The following is a 22,094-nucleotide window of genomic DNA, read 5'->3' as shown; positions in this document are numbered from 1 at the left end:
GTTTCCAGTCTAACCTAGCAGACGATTTTCAACTTCACAGGGGCTCGATTTTGTAAGGTAGGCCTTTGACATCAGTAAATAATCACAAAACTAAAATCCACAAGGCCTACACCTATTCAAACGGAAACCATGTCGATACTCCCGATATTTATACAAGATTGTTTTTATAAATACATTACTTTTATTGTTGTCGTATCTTGCATTTCTGAAAATTCGGAACGAGCCCCTGTGAGTGTGACGACATTCACAAATTGATCTTATTTCGTATAGATCAAGAGTGGCACTTATAGTAATTTCGTGTTGACTACATTTTTCAAATTTTAAATGATACTCTCATAACTTGTGATGTTGCTTTATTTTTCGTTGTGGCTTCTGTAAATAAATGCTAGCATTTCAAAGCTCTCTAGGCCGAAAGTAATTGGCGGCCATTGTTTAACCTACATTTGGAGCTATATTCCTACACTGACCGAATCAGTGTAAATTGTAGTATATAGTCTCATGAATACAATTTGGTTTACTAACGACATATAGACAAATGCAACACAGAATGTAAATATAGACTTATATACATGTATACCAATACTAAAGTAATAAAGAGTCGTTATTAGATTAAGAGAGACGTACACTTATTTTAATGGCAGGGAAACCATTTTGTTTTGATGGCAGGGAAACCGTTTTGTTTTAATTGCAGGGAAACGATTTTGCTTTGATGGCAGGGAAACAATTTTGTTTTTATGACAGGGAAACCATTTTGTTTTGATGGCAGGGAAGCCATTTTGTTTTAATGGCAGGGAAACCATTTTGTTTTGATGGCAGGGAAATCATTTTGTTTTGATGACAGGGAAACCATTTTGTTTTGATGGCAGGGAAGCCCTTTTGTTTTGGTAGCATGGAAATAATTTTGTTTTGATGGCAAAGAAACCATTTCGTTTTGATTTCGAGTAATCATTTTCTCTTAATGGCAGGGAAACTATTTTGGTTTGTGTGGTACGGCCATAGTCTACCATTATCTGGTACGGCCATAGTCTACCATTGTCTGGTACGGCTATAGTCTACCATTGTCTGGTACGGCCATAGTCTACCATTGTCTGGTACGGCCACAGTCTACCATTGTCTGGTACGGCCAGTCTACCATTGTCTGGTACAGCCACAGTCTACCATTGTCTGGTACAGCCACAGTCTACCATTGTCTGGTACGGCCACAGTCTACCATTGTCTGGTACGGCCACAGTCTACCATTGTCTGGTACGGTCACAGTCTACCATTGTCTTGTACGGCCACAGTCTACCATTGTCTGGTAGGGCCATAGTCTATCATTGTCTGGTACGGCCATAGTCTATCATTGTCTGGTACGGCCATAGTCTACCATCGTCTGGTACGGTCACAGTCTACCATTGTCTGGTACGGCCATAGTCTACCATTGTCTGATACGGCCATAGTCTATCATTGTCTGGTACGGCCATAGTCTACCATTGTCTGGTACGGCAATAGTCTATCATTGTATGATACGGCCACAGTATACCAGTGTCTGGTACTGCCGCAGTCTACCATTGTATTGTACGACCATAGTCTACTATGTCTGGTACGGCCATAGTCTACCATTGTATGTTTCGGCCAGAATCTACCATTGTCTGGTACGGCCATAGTCTAGCATTGTCTGGTACGGTCACAGTCTACCATTGTCTTGTACGGCCACAGTCTACCATTGTCTGGTATGGCCATAGTCTATCATTGTCTGGTACGGCCATAGTCTATCATTGTCTGGTACGGCCATAGTCTACCATCGTCTGGTACGGTCACAGTCTACCATTGTCTGGTACGGCCATAGTCTACCATTGTCTGATACGGCCATAGTCTATCATTGTCTGGTACGGCCATAGTCTACCATTGTCTGGTACGGCCATAGTCTATCATTGTATGATACGGCCACAGTATACCAGTGTCTGGTACTGCCGCAGTCTACCATTGTATTGTACGACCATAGTCTACTATGTCTGGTACGGCCATAGTCTACCATTGTATGTTTCGGCCAGAATCTACCATTGTCTGGTACGGCCATAGTCTAGCATTATCTGGTACGGTCACAGTCTACCATTGGCTGGTACAGCCATAGTCTACCATTGTCTGGTAAGGCCATAGTCTATCATTGTCTGGTACGGCCATAGTCTACCATTGTCTGGTACGGCAATAGTCTATCATTGTATGATACGGCCACAGTATACCAGTGTCTGGTACTGCCGCAGTCTACCATTGTATTGTACGACCATAGTCTACTATGTCTGGTACGGCCATAGTCTACCATTGTATGTTTCGGCCAGAATCTACCATTGTCTGGTACGGCCATAGTCTAGCATTATCTGGTACGGCAATAGTCTACCATTGGCTGGTACGGCCATAGTCTACCATTGTCTGGTACGGCCACAGTCTACCATTGTCTGGTACGGCCATAGTCTATCATTGTCTGGTACAGCCATAGTCTATCATTGTATGGTACAGCCATAGTCTACCATTGTCTGGTACGGCCATAGTTTACCATTATCTGGTACGGCCATAGTCTACCATTATCTGGTACGGCCATAGTCTATCATTGTCTGGTACGGTCAGAGTATACAATTGTATGGTACGGCAATAGTCTACCATTGGCTGGTACGGCCACAGTCTACCATTGTCTGGAACGGCCATAGTCTACCATTGTCTTGTACGGCCATAGTCTACCATTATCTGGTACGGCCACAGTCTACCATTGTCTGGTACGGCCATAGTCTACCATTGTCTGGTACGGCCATAGTTTACCATTATCTGGTACGGCCATAGTCTACCATTATCTGGTACGGCCATAGTCTACCATTATCTGGTACGGCCATAGTTTACCATTATCTGGTACGGCCATAGTTTACCATTATCTGGTACGGCCATAGTCTACCATTATCTGGTACGGCCATAGTCTACCATTATCTGGTACGGCCATAGTCTACCATTATCTGGTACGGCCATAGTTTACCATTATCTGGTACGGCCATAGTTTACCATTATCTGGTACGGCCATAGTCTACCATTGGTTGGTGTTAACGGTAAGTATTAAGTGGTAAATATGAAGTAACGTAAGGGAAGCGTATAGATATCTTGGTATCCGATAAATGAAGTCCCTGAGCGTGTAAGAGAAATATGATATGTATGTTTATATATGTTTGAGTTATATATGAGATAAATTGTTTGTAATATGATAGCCGGTGTTAAGGAGACACCGAGTGAGGGGGGTGGGGGGGGGGGGGGGGGGGGGGGGGGGGGGGGGAGCAACAGTCAGAAAAAAATTCAACCACAATTGTTGCAATTGGGACAAGTTTGGCGTTTTCAGTGTCCCCTAGATATTAGAAATTAAAAAAAAAACATGGAATGCTTCATCCCGATTAATAAAGGCAGGTGCCATGTCTTCTCCTTTTACAGTTTCCAGCAGGTCTTTTATAAACTCCCACTTCATAAAAATACAACAGTGTGGATTGATGGATTCTCTGAAAATTGAAGATTTTCGTTATTCTAATGAGATTTATTTTATCATTTTATGTTATTTGTACAAAAACAACAACAGATAACGTCCACATAATAAGGTAAGGGTAACTCTAACTCGAAATCGGTAAAACGTGGTTACATTGTGCACGACAATATAGATTTACGTGGAGACCCTTTAAAACAGAGAATTAAGACCACGTGTTCAAGTTGGCAAATCGACTTGATCTTCATCGACGACATCCACCATACAAATTTTTGTCACGGCGACATACGCCATACAAATCTAGGTAACGGCGATATCCACCATACAAATCTAGGTCACGGCGACATACGCCATACAAATACATGTATATGTCCCTACCACATCAACAGTACAAATCTAGGTCACAGAGACAACCACCATAAAAATCTAGGTAACGGCGATATCCACCATACAAATCTAGGTCACGGCGACATTCGCCATGCAAATCTAGGTCACGACGACACCCATCATGCAAATGGAACTGAAACAACGAAATCTCTAGTGTGGTGACAACGGAACCTCTAGTGTGTTGACAACTAAACCGTTATTGTGGTGACGACGGGACCACTAGTGTGGTGACAACGGAACCTTTATTGTGGTGAGGACGGGACCTCTAATGTGGTGACGACAGAACCTCTAGTGTGGTGACAACGAAACCTCTAGTGTGGTGACGACGGAACCTGAAGTGTGGTGACAACGGAACCTCTAGTGTGGTGACAACAGAACCTTTATTGTGGTGACAACGGGACCTCTAATGTGTTGACGACGGAACCTCTAGTGTGGTGACAACGGAACCTCCAGTGTGGTGACGACGGAACCTCTAGTGTGGTGACAACGGAACCGCTAATGTGGTGACAACGGAACCTTCATTGTGGTGACGACAGAATCTCTAGTGTGGTGACAACGGAATCTTTATTGTGATGACGACGGAACCTCTAGTATAGTGAGAACGGAAATCTACTGTGGTGACGTCGGAACATTTAGTATGGTAACGACAGAACCTCTAGTGTGGTTGATCACCTTTGACACGATGCTTATAATATTGTTTGACAATTAACGTAACATTAATGCCGATTCATTGATTTCTTCCAGGTAACTTCTCAAACACAACAGACAGAATTCTTTAAGTTCAAGTCCGTCAATTAATTAGTGAGGGGTATTTATACATTTATACAATATTGCCGAGAATAATAAATTTTCCTAAATTTGAAAGATCCTTATATGACCTTAATATTTCCGGTTTCTAAAAGTTGTACAAATTTTCGCATACTGTTCTATAGTAGTACAGTTTGATAAAACGTTCTTCCACTTCCCGATACAACATTCACTCCATCAGACACCATTTCACTGTCGTTTCTATGTGTTCGCTTCGTCTAGGATCCGCTTTTTATAAGAACCAGACAATTTATTCAGAAACGGCGGATTATTTGTGAGCGTCAATCGTAGCATTACCGTAGCATTTCCGTAGCGTTTGCGTTTAAGACGGAACAGCGAACGTACACGGGTCTGAAACATAGAAATGTTTAAAGGAATGAAGTGATCACAGGGGCTATCGCCAATCGGGGTTATCGATGAAAAAGTCCGATTTTTATAAGGTTTATCTGGAGTCCAAATGGAGTGCACTTGGTTGTAACCTTTAGTCTACACTCAATTGTATATGAATATTTAATTTATAGTGTTGTGGCTGTTTACTGATGTCATATATATGTTACTCAGAATCTCGAAAACGAGTCCCTGTGTATGACACTACCCTATATGTAACTGAAAGGTTTAAATTTATGTTTGTGCTTTTTACCGGCTTTTGAAAAATATAACACTTTAAAGGGACGATAGAACACCAGAAACCTTCGAGTTATCATTCATGGAGCATTGCTTTGAAGAAAATAGCATCTAAACACAGGAGATATTTGAGGATGGAAATAGTTTCCATTCATTTTCTCCCTCTACATATATCTATTGTGCGTCCAAAAATAATATTGTCTTACGTAGTTATATATCAAAGACAAGAAAACAACGAATACGGGATGTGCGGCTTATATATTTCGTTTCCAGCATAACAACATCATTTAACAAACAATTGTTGATGATTCAATAAATAAAACCATCTTACTGATTGAAACTGTTCATGTACAACAAAGTAAACTTTGTACTTTTTCTTTCCGTAAATACTAGATAGGTACCCTATATCACAGGTAATGTCGCCGACCAGGAAAAACAACGATTTACTGTGTAGAATGGAAACCTGTGTTAGATAGCATGCGATACCTCAACAAGAGAAATATATCTGAAGTATATCAATTTGCTGATCGAACCTCGTCAATAACCAATTAAACCAATGTACATAATTATAAAAAAATAAAGTCAAAGGGCCGGGAGGTTGTGGTAATCCACATAAGAACCAACAAATTGACTACATCCTCACTGTTCGACACCGAGCATCGCAATGCCCTAACTCTACACACCCCACGTGTAGTGTATACAAATGTACGTAATGCCGCGTAAAGTCTCAGGAAGGGAGATAACTCGTACGACCTTACACTCTTTGAGGAAAGGATATCTACTAAGTGTCCGAAAATAGTCTCCTCTCTACTTAATGCAACAACAAACACGCAAATACCATTTGCCGACTAGCCCTACTGTATACAGTATTGTATTTATATTGTATACATTGTTGTATGTCTACTGTATACATTGTTGTATTTATACTGTATACATTGTTGTATTTATACTGTATACAATATAGTATTGATACTGTATATATCATTGTATTTATATTGTATACAATATTGTATTTATACTGTATACATTAATTTATTGATACTGTATATATTATTGTATTGATACTGTATATATTATTGTATTGATACTGTATATATTATTGTATTCATATAGTATACATTATTGTATTTATACTGTATATATTATTGTATCGATACTGTATACAGTATCATATTTATATTGTATACATTGTTGTATGTCTACTGTATACATTGTTGTATTTATACTGTATACATTGTTGTATGTCTACTGTATACAATATAGAATTGATACTGTATATATCATTGTATTTATATTGTATACAATATTGTATTTATATTGTATACAATATTGTATTTATATTGTATACAATATTGTATTTACATTGTATACAATATTGTATTGATACTGTATACATTAATTTATTTATACTGTATATATTATTGTATTGATACTGTATATATTATTGTATTGATACTGTATAGATTATTGTATTGATACTGTATAAAATATTGTATTGATACTGTATATATTATTGTATTGATATTGTATACATTATTGAATTTATACTGTATACAATATTGTATCGATACTGTATATATTATTGTATTCATATTGTATACATTATTGTATTTATACTGTATATATTATTGTATTGATACTGTATACATTATTGAATTTATACTGTATACAATATTGTATCGATACTGTATATATTATTGTATTCATATTGTATATATTATTGTATTCATATTGTATATATTATTGTATTGATACTGTATATATTATTGTATTGATACTGTATATATTATTGTATTCATATTGTATACATTATTGTATTGATACTGTATCTATTATTGTATTTATACTGTGCACATTTTTGTATATATACTGTATACATAATTGTATTTATACTGTATATATTATTGTATATATACTGTATACATTATTGTATATATACTGTATTCATTGTTGTATATATACTGTATACATTATTGTATATATACTGTATACATTATTGAATTTACACTGTATACATTATTTTATATATACTGGATACATTATTGTATTTATACTGTATACATTATTGTATATATACTGTATACATTATTGTATATATACTGTATACATAATTGTATATATATACTGTATACGGTATTGTATTTAAGTTTTAATAAATTTCATTCCGAAGTGTCGTTATCTATCCTTCCCGGCCACTAGAAATGACCCCATGACCCCTTCCGTAGGATCAGACGTGTCTAACAGTAATGTATATTTACAGCGGAACCTTGTTAGTACGGAAACTTTTATCCGGATGAACCAGATTCCGCTGTGGTTCATGTGTTTTATGTGATACGTCAAAGTGACTATAACTGTAAACCGAAGGGAAATATCAACAATGCTATCAACAATTAAATATTGTTCCTGTAAAATACCACAATTATCGTTTGTTACAGTTACCAAGACTTCTGTTTGTTTTTTTAATTAAAAATCAAAATAAAACAAGTCCTGCATAATGAGGCTAGAAAATTCCACAAATATAAAATGATATGTATAGAACTAAAGGAATGGTTTCTTCTTTCAGTTTTTAACATCAAAGTACTCTCTTTGATACAACAAATGTTAACACTAACTCGACTGAGGATCGGAGTTCGAATCACCAAAAGGTCACGTTTTATTTTTAATGTGTTTTACTACTATGTGATTATTCTTGATCATATTTGAAAGACATTTTTCAAAATTTTATAAAATATGAAGTATTTAGTATAAAGATAAACACGTTGGGATAGGAGGAAAAATGTATTTGAATAAAATAAACGTACAATGAACGATTTTCTCTGCAAACTGCCACTTCCATAGTAGATTACCAAATGAACGTAGATATAGGTAGTGGGAAATCCTACTTCACTTCTCAATCGGGGTGGGGGCTATAGTCCGTGAACTTAATTTTCCGCACTTTTCTCAGTCATGCTTCAAGGTATGTTAGTAAAATATGAATACCTACTGGTCCAGTTCGAGTTTCAGGGTTTAGGGATCAAGGTCAAGGTAAAGGTCACTGTTACTATTTAGATATAGGTTTCCTCCCCGTCTGTCTGTTTGTCCGTCAACTCAAATTTCCGCACTTTTCCAGCCTGGATTTTCTGTGGATTAATTGAAATGATATAAAACAACAATTCAGTAACGTAACAGTAACTTTTATTACATGTAAACGATGACATTTACAAATGATTGGTACACACCAGGACCAGACAGGGTCATGACCTGTTGACACTACATATTAAACTGTAACAATGGTGGTACAATTCGTGACGTCACGTAAAATGAACATCCATATTATACATCACTTAATAAGTATCAATGCGGTAATTTTAATGACATAAAACATAAATATTTACAAATGATTGGTACACAACAGGTCTAGACAGGGTCATGACCTCCTCAAACTAAACTGGATACATATTATAAACAGTGACAATGGCTGTACTACAGTACATGTTGTACATGTATCGGGACAAAAATAATATATTTCGGGGTCATACCAAGTATTTGTGGGTAAAATAGTTTTGGTAAGATCCACAGACACCTAAAACAGATACAGGAGTGTTGATTTCAGATTTCATTACGGTAGTTGAAATGTATCACAGTGACGTGGTTACAAGTTTCAAACCCAATACACATGTACTAAGTCAACTAAGATTACACGTATTCCAAATAAACGGTCTCTGTTAAAATATACAACATTTTCAAATCAGTTGGGTGGTTAACATCCTTTATATAATTGTGTTGCTTAAAACAACGCGAAAAAATAACGACAAAATATTTCAACATTAATTACATTTCTGATGTAATGTGTAGATAAACGTTGATAAAAGTAAGATATGATATCGAACTAAAAAGTTAATGTTGTTTAAGTCCACTGATATAAATTGTCTGTATTCTCACTCAAGGTTGTGTCACTCAGTCACTATAATACTTGAGGAGTTTGAGTCCCCACTTTCCTGTATCTAACACTAAGTGTGACCACAACACATCACCCTTCTGTATACCTACTACTCCCTGGTATCCTTTGTTTGTGTGAAGAGTTTTTATGTACTTCCCTGCTCCACTTATCAGTTCTATTGTTTTCCTTGTCTCGTCAGCAATAACAATATTACCCTTACTGTCATATACAACTGTACGAGGACCAAACTTGTCTGGTGTTAACAGTATCCAGTTAAAAATCCAACCCCAGGTTTGTATCCCCTCCCCCTGGGCCCGTATCCCCTCCCCCCGGTACTGGACCAGGGGCTGGAGTGTTGAGTTGTACACGATGATACGTTTACCATCCATTACTACAGCTATATTACCTGTAACACCACATTGTGATATTGACGGTACGTACCCCCCCCACAATGTATGTATGTAACACCTGACCGTCCACTGTATACACCCCTACCTTGTACCCCTTTCCTATACCCCGTGTACCCACCACTACCCGACCCTCCCTGGTCACACACAGTCTGACTGGGTAATCCTCTGTAGTGAATCTTGTGACTGGTGTATATGATGTAGATACTTCACAGATAGTGTTATCACCAAAACAACAGAACCACAGACGACCTGTGGTGGGGTCCAGACTGATGTCCCTGATGTTACTGCTGTGTTGTATCGTCTGTATGACCTGACCTTGGTTGTCGATGAGATTTACTGTGTTGGTATAGTCACACAGCCACGCACGTCCATCAGATGTAGGGCAGATCGACCAGATGTTACCCGGGTATGGGAACTGGGACATGACGGTTGGACGGTCACGAAGTTTGTACCGGATTTCTCCAGTGGACGCTTGACCAGTCTCTGTAGATTGTTTTGGTCGGACTACTGGACGTTGGTCGGAGTGACCACTAGTTGCCGATCCTACCTGGAGATGGTCAGTAGGAAGTTTGAGGTTCCCGAGGGCCTGTTTCAAGTGACTTAGTCTGTCCATACCCGGAGTAAACTCGGCCATGTCTATGTTAGGTGTCGGTGGGATGTCTGGATCCATTTCCCGGATTTCTGTTACCGAGTCGTACACGAGTACAGCGGTTCCTGTCTGGAGAGTCTGTTTATACTCTGATGAGAGTTCCCTCAAAGTTTCCAGTCTACTCTCCAGGTCTGTGATGTGGGTCTGTATTAGGTCCATGGCCGCCACCTCCATCTTGTCACAAAGAGCGATATAATCCTCAGTGATTTTGTCTAACTCTAACTTACATTTTTTAGTATTGTCGATGATGTTTTTGCGAAATTTATCGTACAAAGGTTTACACGAAGTCAGTTTTGTTCGAGATGAGATGATTTCTTGGTTTAGTTTTGGAATATTTACATTTTCTGTCTCATTGACAAAGTCCTGGAGTATTTGATTGTGCTGTGTTTTGATGTCAGATATCTCCAGAAAACTGTCTATATGATGTTTGTGGAGAGTGATCGAGCACTTTGAACAGATTAACATTTTACAGTCCTGGCATAAAAAGATAATGTCATTTTGTTTGTGGACCTCACACTTAAGTTGTCCTTTTGGTCTAAAATGATACTGTGCTTTGATAATTGATTGGCCGGATTTTGAAGCCATGTTTGTTAGTATTTAGCGTGACAAGATGGAGTTCGGCGACACTCTGGATCCTCTTGTGTATCTGTATAACAATGAAATGGCGGAATAAGTAACACACATCAACATTGATATAATACACAATGAGTAACACACATATATAGGATTCCTAAAAAAATCAAAACGTCAGCAGATAGTTCACACATACTTTTTGTGGACTAAACAGTCCAGCTTTTTCGTGATTAAATTTATTTCAAACATCGCGAACAAGTATTTATTTATATTACATGAAGTGGTGTTTTGAAATGCATTTGTATACACATATATTGCCCAATAATCTGGCATTTTATGGCATATATGTAAATTGACCAAACCAACATCCAAAATACTGTGGATCACACCCATACATGACATAATGCATAAATATTGTCTTCTTTCTAGGATATTCCAATATGACAAGGAAAATAATTACAGATAACTCTGCTCGTGCAGAAAATCAGAAAAGTAAACTTTTTAAACTTGTAAACAGAGATCAGGGAACCTCTTGTGCAGTTGTTCAGTCAAGGCAGTCTACCAAAAGTAAACTTAATACCACTCCCTCCCATTAGCTGCACAGTGGGGTAGCCACAAACTACTACAGTCTTTGAAAGAACCTCTATATCTGTTCCCGGAATGATTATCTCAGTAATTTATCTAACATATAAAAGTGTTTGTACAAGGATAATTAGAGCAAATGGAAGCCTGAGCCAGAAAACGAGATTTAAAAAAGAACGCAAAAAATGTACTCTATACTCACCGACTAGTTCAAGTCCAGTTTATCGTAATATATTTTATGTGCTCCGTTCTCTCAGCTCTTTGCAGAAGAATGTTGTCCTCTGAGAGAAGAATAGTGTCGTCTGAGAGAGAGGGAGGGCTGCCTGGGGGGATACAAACGTACGTAAAATTAACATATTTATTCGGCTTAAATACATCACATATGTTACTGGCACATACTGCAATTAATCAGAAATAGTGGAGTGGACCAGTGTGATGTGTGTTGTAACACTAGTGTGATGTGTGTAATAACACCAGTGTGATGTGTGTAAAAACACCAGTGTGATGTGTAATAACACCAGTGTGATATGTGTAATAACACCAGTGTGATGTGTGTAATAACACTAGTATGGTGTGTGTAATAACACAAGTGTGATGTGTGTAATAACACTAGTATGATGTATGTAATAATACCAGTGGGATGTGTGTAATAATACCAGTGCGATGTGTGTAATAACACTAGTGTGATGTGTAAAATAATACCAGTGTGATGTGTGTAATAACACCAGTGTGATGTGTGTAATAACACCAGTGTGATGTGTGTAATAACACCAGTGTGATGTGTGTAATAACACCAGTGTGATGTGTGTAATAACACAAGTGTGATGTTTGTAATAACACTAGTGTGATGTGTGTAATAACACCAGTGTGATGTGTGTAATAACACCAGTGTGATGTGTGTAATAACACCAGTGTGATATGTGTAATAACACCCGTGTGATGTGTGTAATAACACCAGTGTGATGTTTGTTGTAACATCAGTGTGATATGTGTAATAACACCAGTGTGACATGTGTAATAACACCAGTGATGTGTGTAATAACACCAGAGTGATGTGTGTAATAACACCATTGTGATGTGTGTAATAACACCATTGTGATGTGTTTGATAACACCAGTGTGACATGTGTAATAACACTAGTGTGATGTGTGCAATAACACCCTTGTGATGTGTGTGATAACATCATTGTGATGTGTTTGATAACACCAGTGTGACGTGTGTAATAACACCAGAGTGATGTGTGTAATAACACTAGTGTGATGTGTGTAATAACACCAGTGTGATGTGTGTAATAACTAGTGTGATATGTGTAATAACACTAGTGTGAGGTGTGTAATAACACCAATCTGATTTGTGTAATAACACCAGTGTGATGTTTGTTGTAACACCAGTGTGATGTGTATAATAACACCAGTGTGATATGTGTAATAACACCATTGTGATGTGTGTAATAACACCATTGTGATGTGTTTGATAACCCCAGTGTGACGTGTGTAATAACACCAGAGTGATGTGTGTAATAACACCATTGTGATGTGTTTGATAACCCCAGTGTGACGTGTGTAATAACACCAGAGTGATGTGTGTAATAACATCATTGTGATGTGTTTGATAACACCAGTGTGACGTGTGTAATAACACCAGAGTGATGTGTGTAATAACATCATTGTGATGTGTTTGATAACACCAGTGTGACGTGTGTAATAACACCATTGTGATGTGTTTGATAACACCAGAGTGACGTGTGTAAATAACACAAGTGTGATGTATGTAATAACACAAGTGCGATGTATGTAATAACACAAGTGTGATGTATGTAATAACACAAGTGTGATGTGTGTAATAACATCAATCTGATTGGTGTAATAACACCAGTGTGATTTATTTAATATTATTATATAATGTGTATTTATCCATGTTCTCATTGGCTAAATCGCTAACACGTGACTTTTGATAATAGCGATATTAACTGGTTTCCAAAGCAAAACCAGTGAATATAAAAAAACAGTTAATAACACCGGCGCTAAAAATAGATTACGAAAAACAAGTTAATAACACCTCCGCTAAAAATAGATTCTGGAAATACCCTACCGGAAGTTACGTTATACCATAGCAACGCATAGGAAATGGCTGCGTCTACTGTTTCGCCGGATTCGAGTCCTAAAAAAATGCGGTTTGCGTCTCTAAACGATGAGAACATTAACAAGTTAATGACAGAAAAGGATTCCATAAACACAAGAAGAGCGAAAGACTCGGCTGTAAAAAAAAAAAAAAAAAAACGTGGCAGAGGACGTTGAGACTTTGGACTTTGAGTAGAGTACGTTTATCATTTCATCATAGAATATATATACTTTGATTATATAATAAAACAGTTATGGACTTTTTACTTGGTTAATATGCTCTGATATTAACCAGAATGTAACCATATTGACCCCGGCTTCGCCTCGGTCAATATTAGTTCCATTCTGGTTAATATCAGAGCATATTAACCAAGTAAAAAGTCCATAATTGTATAACATTAGTGTTAGACATGTAAGTTTCATTTATACTCATACTATCAGTTATGTCATAAACAGGAATCATACACTCGCGGTTATGTCGTATGGAATTAATCAAACTCGTAAAATTATTATATTTATTAAACTCCTTTGATATATTTTGTATCACATAGTTACTGATTTAAGATCCCCTTTTGACAGTCACTGGGAAATGTATCAAACTAGAATACGTACTGGTCAGCAATGCTGACGTTTGATGTTTAGACTTCAAAAACAATCGCAACGAGGCAAAATATTCAACCTCGATATTGACTGGGCTTACAAAATTTAAAATACTAGTGGAATATTAATATATTATTTTTTTCATTTCAATGTAAAAACCTCCCCATTCAAGAGCCAGGGCTGCAATCAGAAACCCACTTTATCTTTGACCTTTGTACACAAATGACCTTGACCTTTAATGCAGTGAGAAGCTGCAATAGCTCAGTCCGTACGAGTGTCTTGGTTTGTGTTTCTTTGGAAGCTAAGAAACAATACAGTCTGTGTTGACGTCATTTAGCAAGACACTCTACCCTTAATGCGACAAAACTGTGTATGTTGTTCAATGAGGTAGCCACCAGCTACTAAAGCCTCAAAATGACCCTGGCTGCTGACCGAGTTCATAACAGCACAAAGAAACTTTAATCCAGTGTGACTAAGATATTTTGTTATTTGACTAAACCTTTAATTCAAACTAAGCTTGCTTCATAAGTCCATAACAAAATGTTTACACGTGGAAATATACAAAACATGTCCTTGGCATTTGATCATGACCTTTGCTCTTAAAATCTGTTCAAAATATTCTCATAGTGTGATACACACACACATATGTTCAATAATGAAGACACAATTTGACCTTGATTTTGACCTAGTAACCATGACCTTTGGTGAGATGAAAGATCAGATGACATCATGTTAAATTCCAACCGCATTGTTTCATAGAGTATATAAAATATTAAGCAGTGAAAATATCCAAACTTTGACTAAACTTGATCTTTGAGCCAGTCGCCTTGACCTATGATCACATGTCCTTTTGTTCAAATCTAACGAGCATTGCTGCATAGTGTCACAACATAATAATCCTCAGTGAAAAACTACAGAATTTGACCTTGCCCTTTGACTCGATGACCTTGACGTTTGGTAAGTTGATTCCTTATTTGATTGTGAACAGCTTTGTTTCATCAAGTCATCAGTAAAAAAAACAGACGACCTGTATCGCTCACCTTGATTTCACGAGATATGAAACAAGAATGATGATTAAGTATATTTGTCACTAGTATTGCTTTGTCAGTATACCATAGGCATTTTATATGGGCACATGAGGTTTTTATGCCAAAAAATGCATTAATCCATGAAATGAAATTGACTTTTGGCGCAACCCCATAGGGATGCTACCACACAAATGTGAGTGATATTCGTAGCTTAGTTTCAAGATAGAAGTTGTTTAACCAATTGGCCCCTTTTGACCCCGTCATCTGTAACCCAGGGGGTCAGTTCCTTCCTTTATAAAACCTTACCAAAAAGGATGCTACCAGTTTATTATGAGGTTTCAGAGAAGAAGTTGTTCATATCAATTTAGCCAAATTGACCCCTTTTGGCCCCACCCCTCAGTTCCCAGTTTGGGTCAACTCTAAAATTTGTACAATTTTGAATCCCCACCCCATGACCATGCTACCATACAAATGTGAGTGATATCCATTGCTTAGTTTCAGAGATAAAGTTGTTTATATAAATTTAACCAAATTGACCCCTTTTGGCCCCGCCCCTCAGCCACATTGTTTGTACAATCTTGAATCCCAATCCAATAATGATGCTTCTAGACAAATATGAGCAATATCCATTGCTCCGTTTCAAAGAAGAAGTCTTTTATATCTATATAGCCCAGTTGACCACATTTGGCCCAAACCCCTCAGGCCCCTGGGGGGTCGGCCCCACCATTTGCACAATTTTGAATCCCCACTTAATAGTGATGCTACAAGGCAAATATGAGCAATATCCATTGTTCAGTTTCAGAAAAGAAGTCGTTTATATCAATATAGCCCAATTGACCACATTTGGCCCCGCCCCTGAGGCCCCTGGGGGTCAGCCCTTTCATTTTTACAATTTTGCATCCCCACCCAAAAGTGATGCTATCAGGCAAGTATGAGCTATATCCATTGCTCAGTTTCGGAAAAGAAGTCGTTAATATTAATAGATCCAAATTGACCCCTTATGGCCCCGCCCCTCAGACCCTTGGGGGGTCAGTCCCACCATTTATACAATTTTGAGTCCCCATCTCATAGGGATGCTTGTGACCAAATTTGGTCAAATTCTGATCATTGGTTATGAAGAAGAAGTCAAGTATTGACGGACGACAGACGACGGACGGACGACGAACGCTACGGTATGGCATAAGCTCACCTTGGTCCTTCGGACCAGCTGAGCTAAAAATGCAAAAAAAATAAAATTTAAATTAAAAAAATGCCTTGATTTGACTTGACTCTTTATATCAGTGTGTGTATTTTTGTGAATTGAACACTTTGACTAAGTTGCATGTACATAAATGTAAACATATGCCACAGCTATGACCAGGAACAAAATTTGTAGACACATGAACGGACGGACGGACGGACGGATGGAGTGATTACCAAAGGACACTCGTACAATAAAAAAAGTTATTTGTGAGTGTAAAATTGTAACTTCATGATCTTTAAACATATTTTCTTCACAGCATTCTTAATTTCAGGTTTAATGTTAAATAGATTAAAAACGGAGTCCGGTATAATATTCATTTAAGAGCAGTTTTCTTTGCACAATCTACACTCCTAGGATACAGGATTGTTACAGCGATTGGAGAGAGGTAACAACTAAGATTTATTTCCCTTCAACATTTACTCTGAAGTACTTTTATGCCTATTCTCTCCGCTAAGGGGCGCTAATTAACATTTACCACAAATAGATCTATGGTGTATGTGACTGGTTAGACAATATTTTTCACGGTTCTACGTTCTAACAATGCAAATCCAGAGGACACTTATTTCTTCACAATTTTTGTACTCACCGGTAAGTCCGATATGGTTGTCTTCTCACGACGAAACTGATGCAGTAGTGTCAGGCTCAGGTCAACACTTAGCGTGCTCACTGTGAGGAAAGAATGAAATGCGATTGATGTGAGGCTAAATTCAATCAATACAACATATTTAACAGGGTTTGTTTGGGAAAAGAATAGTCAAATATGTACTGAACGGACGTGCATCATGGTACACTTTAACTGTTGAATATGCACCGTACCGAGGTGTATCTTGGTGCACTTTAAGTGTTAAATAGTAAATTACCTACCGTAGGGACGTGTATCGTGGTACACACTGTACGGACGTGTATCGTGGTACACATTGTACGGACATGTATCGTGGTACACAGTGTACAGACGTGGTACACAGTGTATAGACGTGTTTTCGTGGTACACACTGTACGGACATGTATCGTGGTACACACTGTATGGACATGTATCTAGGTACACACTGTACGGACGTGTATCGTGGTACACACTGTACGGACGTGTATCATTGTTCACACTGTATGAACGTGTATCGTGGTACACACTGTACGGACGTGTATCTCGGTACACACTGTACGGATGTGTTTTCGTGGTACACACTGTACAGACGTGTATCGTGGTACACACTCTACGGACGTGTACGTGGTACACACTGTACGGATGTATAACGTGGTACACACTGTACGGATGTGTAACGTGGTACCCACTGTACAGACGTGTATCTAGGTACACTTTGTACGGACGTGTATCGTGGTACACACTCTACGGACGTGTATCGTGGTAAACACTATACGGACATGTATCGTGGTACACACTGTACGGACGTGTATCTCGGTAAACACTACGGGCATGTATTGTGGTACACACTACGGATGAGTATCGTGTTAAACACTGTGCGAACGTGTATCGCAGCACACACTATACAGGCTTGTATCGTCGTACACACTCTACGGACGTGTTTCGTGGTACACACTGTACAGGCGTGTATCGTGGTACACACTGTACGGACGTGTATCGTGGTACACACTGAACGGATGCGTTTTTTAGGTACACACTGTACAGAACTGTATCGTGGTACACACCGTGCGGTCGTGTGTCGTTGTACACAGTTATTGGTACACTTTAACTGATAAATATGTAATGTACAGACGTGTATCACGGTACATTTTAACTATTAAATATGTACTGTACATATATATATATCGTGATACACTTAAATTCTTAATATTGATTGTACGGAGGTGTATTCTAGTACATTTAAAATGAATGACAATTATGTACTGTACGAGACAGGTATCATGTTTACATTTTCACTTTACATATTATCTGTACGGATGCGTTTTGTATTACACTTTTACTGTTAAATATGTACTTTATGGACGTGTTTCGTGGTACACTTTAATTGTTAAATATGTACTGTACGGACGTGTATCGTGATACAATTTAACTTTTAAATAATGCTATACATTGTATATGCAGACGTGTATCGCAGTAGACTTTAAAGAAAAAAGCCCTCGTTTCGCAGAATAAATTAAGAAATCTGAAGCATTAGTGCTGGTGCACCTCCTTTCTCCGGTAAAACAAAACAAAACAAAAAAACAACGTTATAAGGTTTGGTGGCTCGCTGGTTTTCCATAATGTCGATTATTAGTGTCTTTATGTATATGCAATCGTTGTATAATTTTTAAAAAATGATTCGACAGATTAAACCACGGCTCTCGGCTCAAATGGAGCGGTTTGTGTTGGTCTGGGATAGAGTATGTCAAAATTATAGAGGACCTGTTCAGTAGTTAAATACGTCCATTATTATTACAATTGAAGTAGCTTTATTGATGTCCGTATTGTGGGAACATATAATATGATGCACATTTATAGTGACCATGAGGTGGGGATCTCAATGGTTACAAATATAAAATCCGGAAACTCCAAACTCCCTAAAGGTGTACAAAGACCCAAAGGATTCTTTGTACAACATGATTGTTCTTAAATAATCCAAGTCCCTTGGGTGGGGGAAGAATACGCGGCCTATATCTACATCATGATTGTATTTATCTTTAAACTTTTGATGCCCCTTGTGCCCTTTTGGGTCAGCATCTTCATGTATTAAATTCTCATCTGTGGTTATGAAGCATAAGCTGTTTGAATAAATTGTTGACGGACGACGTACGGACGAAGGACGCCGCGGTCCTTCGGGCCAGGTCAGGTAAAAATGTACATATTATAGCGAAAATCGCAGGAAAAATCATACAACATGAAAGCATGCATCTTAAATTCCGTTCGAAATTGGATTTCGTAGTATAGGGAATTAGGATACAATATACTGTTGTCTACGTTTGTATTACGCGTAATGACCCAGAACTACCTGACAGGGTAAATATACTGTTGTCTACGTGTGTACATTACACGTAAGGACAAAGAACTACCTGATAGGGCACAATATACTATTGTGTATGTTTGTATCATCTGTAACGACCGTGAACTCCATGACCGGGAACTACATATACTGTTGTCTACATGCGTACTTTACGGAAGGACTAAGAACAACACACTCAATCTTGTTGTTTCTGTTGTGTTCTTGTTTAGCCAATCATCTAATTAACACTAGTAATTATACCAGAACCTTTCAAGATTGAATTTAAATTAAGTTTGGGTGGGATTTGAATTTGTAAAGTACAGAGACTTGGCACATATTCCAACCACAGGGGCATGTCCAGTTTTATATTACAAAAAAATAGTCAGAAATACCTCTGACTATTTTTTGTAATATAAACTAGACATGCCCCTGTGTTCCAACCAACGGTCCACTTACGTACATCAATCAACATACTGTGTTTCATTTACCTATGTTGTGACACAGGTGCCTGACTCGTTTTATAAAATAATAACATATAGAGTACATATAAATGAGAAAGGTTCTGAACTCCCCCAGGCTTGAAATCTGATGTATTTATTTCTAAGTACCGTAGCTTCGGTTGTTTTGGGTGAATTTTTTCGAAGTAGGACTTAAATTGAAGAGAAATGGTCAATCTTTAAAATAAGCTATAACATGTTGTTGATTTCTCGATATTAGTTTACGAAATCGGGCGTGAAACTTCAAAATCCCCTCGATTTTGTTTAGTCGGACAAGTTGACGTATCGGGGTCACCACACTTTGACTCTATTGGACAAAGCTTTAAATACGAAGTCCACGGGTTAATCAAGAGGTACGCTTCATCAGATCACCGAATACAACTATTACATACACTTACTTTATGTATACGAGCACCCTATCGACGGCCCCGGGACTTTTTATGCATACGGATAGCAGATTTTCCCCTTGAGTAGCCATGTTGTGTCAGCCGCGGTAAATTTGAACAAGCATTCTGATTGGTTAAACACATTTTCTATAACCAATCAGAATGCTTTTTCAAATTTGATATCCAAGTCACTCTTAATTTGGCATTTGATTATACTTCAAAATCATGCTAGGTACCCGGTATTCTCTTTCACATCTATGAATATGTAAACTTGGTATAGTTCAAACTTCAAAAAAAATCCATTTCTCGGTCTAGTGAAGTAAAATTGCAATGGGAGTCGTTCTCCTTTTTAGACTGTGGTTTAACTGTAATGGATTTTAACAAAAGCGAAGAGACAAATAACGAACAATTTAGGAAACAATTCACTTCTGATTGATTTGTAGTTAAAACTATTCGATACGCTTGTGTATCTTTATTATTGTATTATGACAATTTGGGATTCAAAAACTTAAAACTGATAGAGACAATGCATTTTGAAAATGTAACTTGTACAACGCATTCTATATCGTTTTCAATCGACCCTTCCTGAATATCGTTAGTTTGAAATACAGTATCATACCTAATTCATATTTGTATGATTACAATTGTAATACATATATATTGTACCTATCGACCTCATTATACAGGTGAACGAAATGCTGAGCAAAATCTTACCTGTTTTGTCAGACGCTTGTTAAATGTCTTGGTAGGTTAACCTGCGGCGTAATTTGTGGTGAATGTCTCAGCTAGCGTCTTGTCTGATGAAATGCCCCGTCTGTTGTGCAGTGCATACGTATACCCGTCACCTTGTCTTCCTGGTCACGTGAATGACTCATATATCTTCCCGTTGTTTGATTGGATAATATTTATCAAACTGTCTACAAAGGCTACCAACGCGTCGATATATGTTCAAGGTTTTTTTTATTTACCAAAATGCAATACAGCATTGGCATATAGGTAGGGTAGGCTATACAATTACATTATACACAATCCATACTCATGTACAATATACAAGATGGCGGAGGATCATTCCTTTTTGTACTGACCCACAAGTGCTTTTCTTTTAGCAGTTGCATGAAATGAATATACAGTATATCAGTGAAAACGTCACCAACATGTTTCTGTAGAGATAACATAACCGTCACCCACATATTGTTTCTGTAGAAATAACATTACCGTCACCAACATGTTGTTTTGTAGAAATAACATTACCGTCACCAACATGTTGTTTTGTAGAAATAACATAACCGTCACCCACATGTTGTTTCTGTAGAAATAACATTACCGTCACTCACATGTTGTTTCTATAGAAATAACTTTGGTTTATTTGGTTTGGTTTATTTTGTTTAACGTCCTATTAACAGCCAGGGTCATTTAAGGACGTACCAGGTTTTTGAGGTGGAGGAAAGCCGAAGTACCGGAGAAAAACCACTGGCATACAGGCAGTTCCCGGCAACTACCCCACGTAGATTTCGATCTCGCAACACAGAGATGGAGGGCTAGTGATAGGTGTCGGGATTCCTTAACCACTCGGCTTCCGCGGCCCCCTTATAGAAATAGCATTACCCTCATCAACATGTTGTTTCTGTAGAAATAACATTACCCTCATCAACATGTTGTTTCGTAGAAATAACATTACCCTCATCAACATGTTGTTTGTAGAAATAACATTACCCTCATCAACATGTTGTTTCTCTAGAAATAACATTGCCATCACCAGCATGTTGTTTCGTAGAAATAACATTACCCTCATCAACATGTTGTTTCTGTAGAAATAACATTGCCATCACCAGCATGTTGTTTC

The 22,094-nt window shown here is 37.8% G+C and overlaps 1 protein-coding gene across 4 annotated transcripts in view; it reads right to left on the bottom strand.

Annotated features, from left to right (window-relative positions):
- Window positions 1-21,086, bottom strand: part of LOC117333625 — a 28,144-nt gene extending 7,058 nt beyond the window's left edge. The window contains exons 1-4 of one of the 4 annotated variants that reach the window (XR_004533964.1): window positions 20,966-21,086; window positions 17,019-17,098; window positions 11,644-11,764; window positions 9,477-10,932 (exon numbers count right to left, since the gene is read on the bottom strand). Coding sequence is in view for 1 of the 4 variants with exons in the window: in XM_033893025.1 (XP_033748916.1) it covers window positions 9,630-10,871 (1,242 nt within the window). In the remaining 3 variants the exon portion in view is untranslated. Of the gene's footprint in view, window positions 1-8,460; window positions 10,933-11,643; window positions 11,765-17,018; window positions 17,099-20,965 lie in introns of those variants that run through there. The other 3 variants (XM_033893025.1, XM_033893023.1, XM_033893024.1) reach the window with 3 other exon arrangements.
- Between the last annotated feature and the right edge of the window lie 1,008 nt (window positions 21,087-22,094).

The sequence above is a fragment of the Pecten maximus genome, chromosome 8, assembly GCF_902652985.1.
Source record: "Pecten maximus chromosome 8, xPecMax1.1, whole genome shotgun sequence".
Classification (NCBI taxonomy): Eukaryota; Metazoa; Mollusca; class Bivalvia; order Pectinida; family Pectinidae; genus Pecten; species Pecten maximus.
The sequence above is the reverse complement of the archived record's forward strand: the minus strand, read 5'-3'. Positions and strand labels throughout refer to the sequence as shown.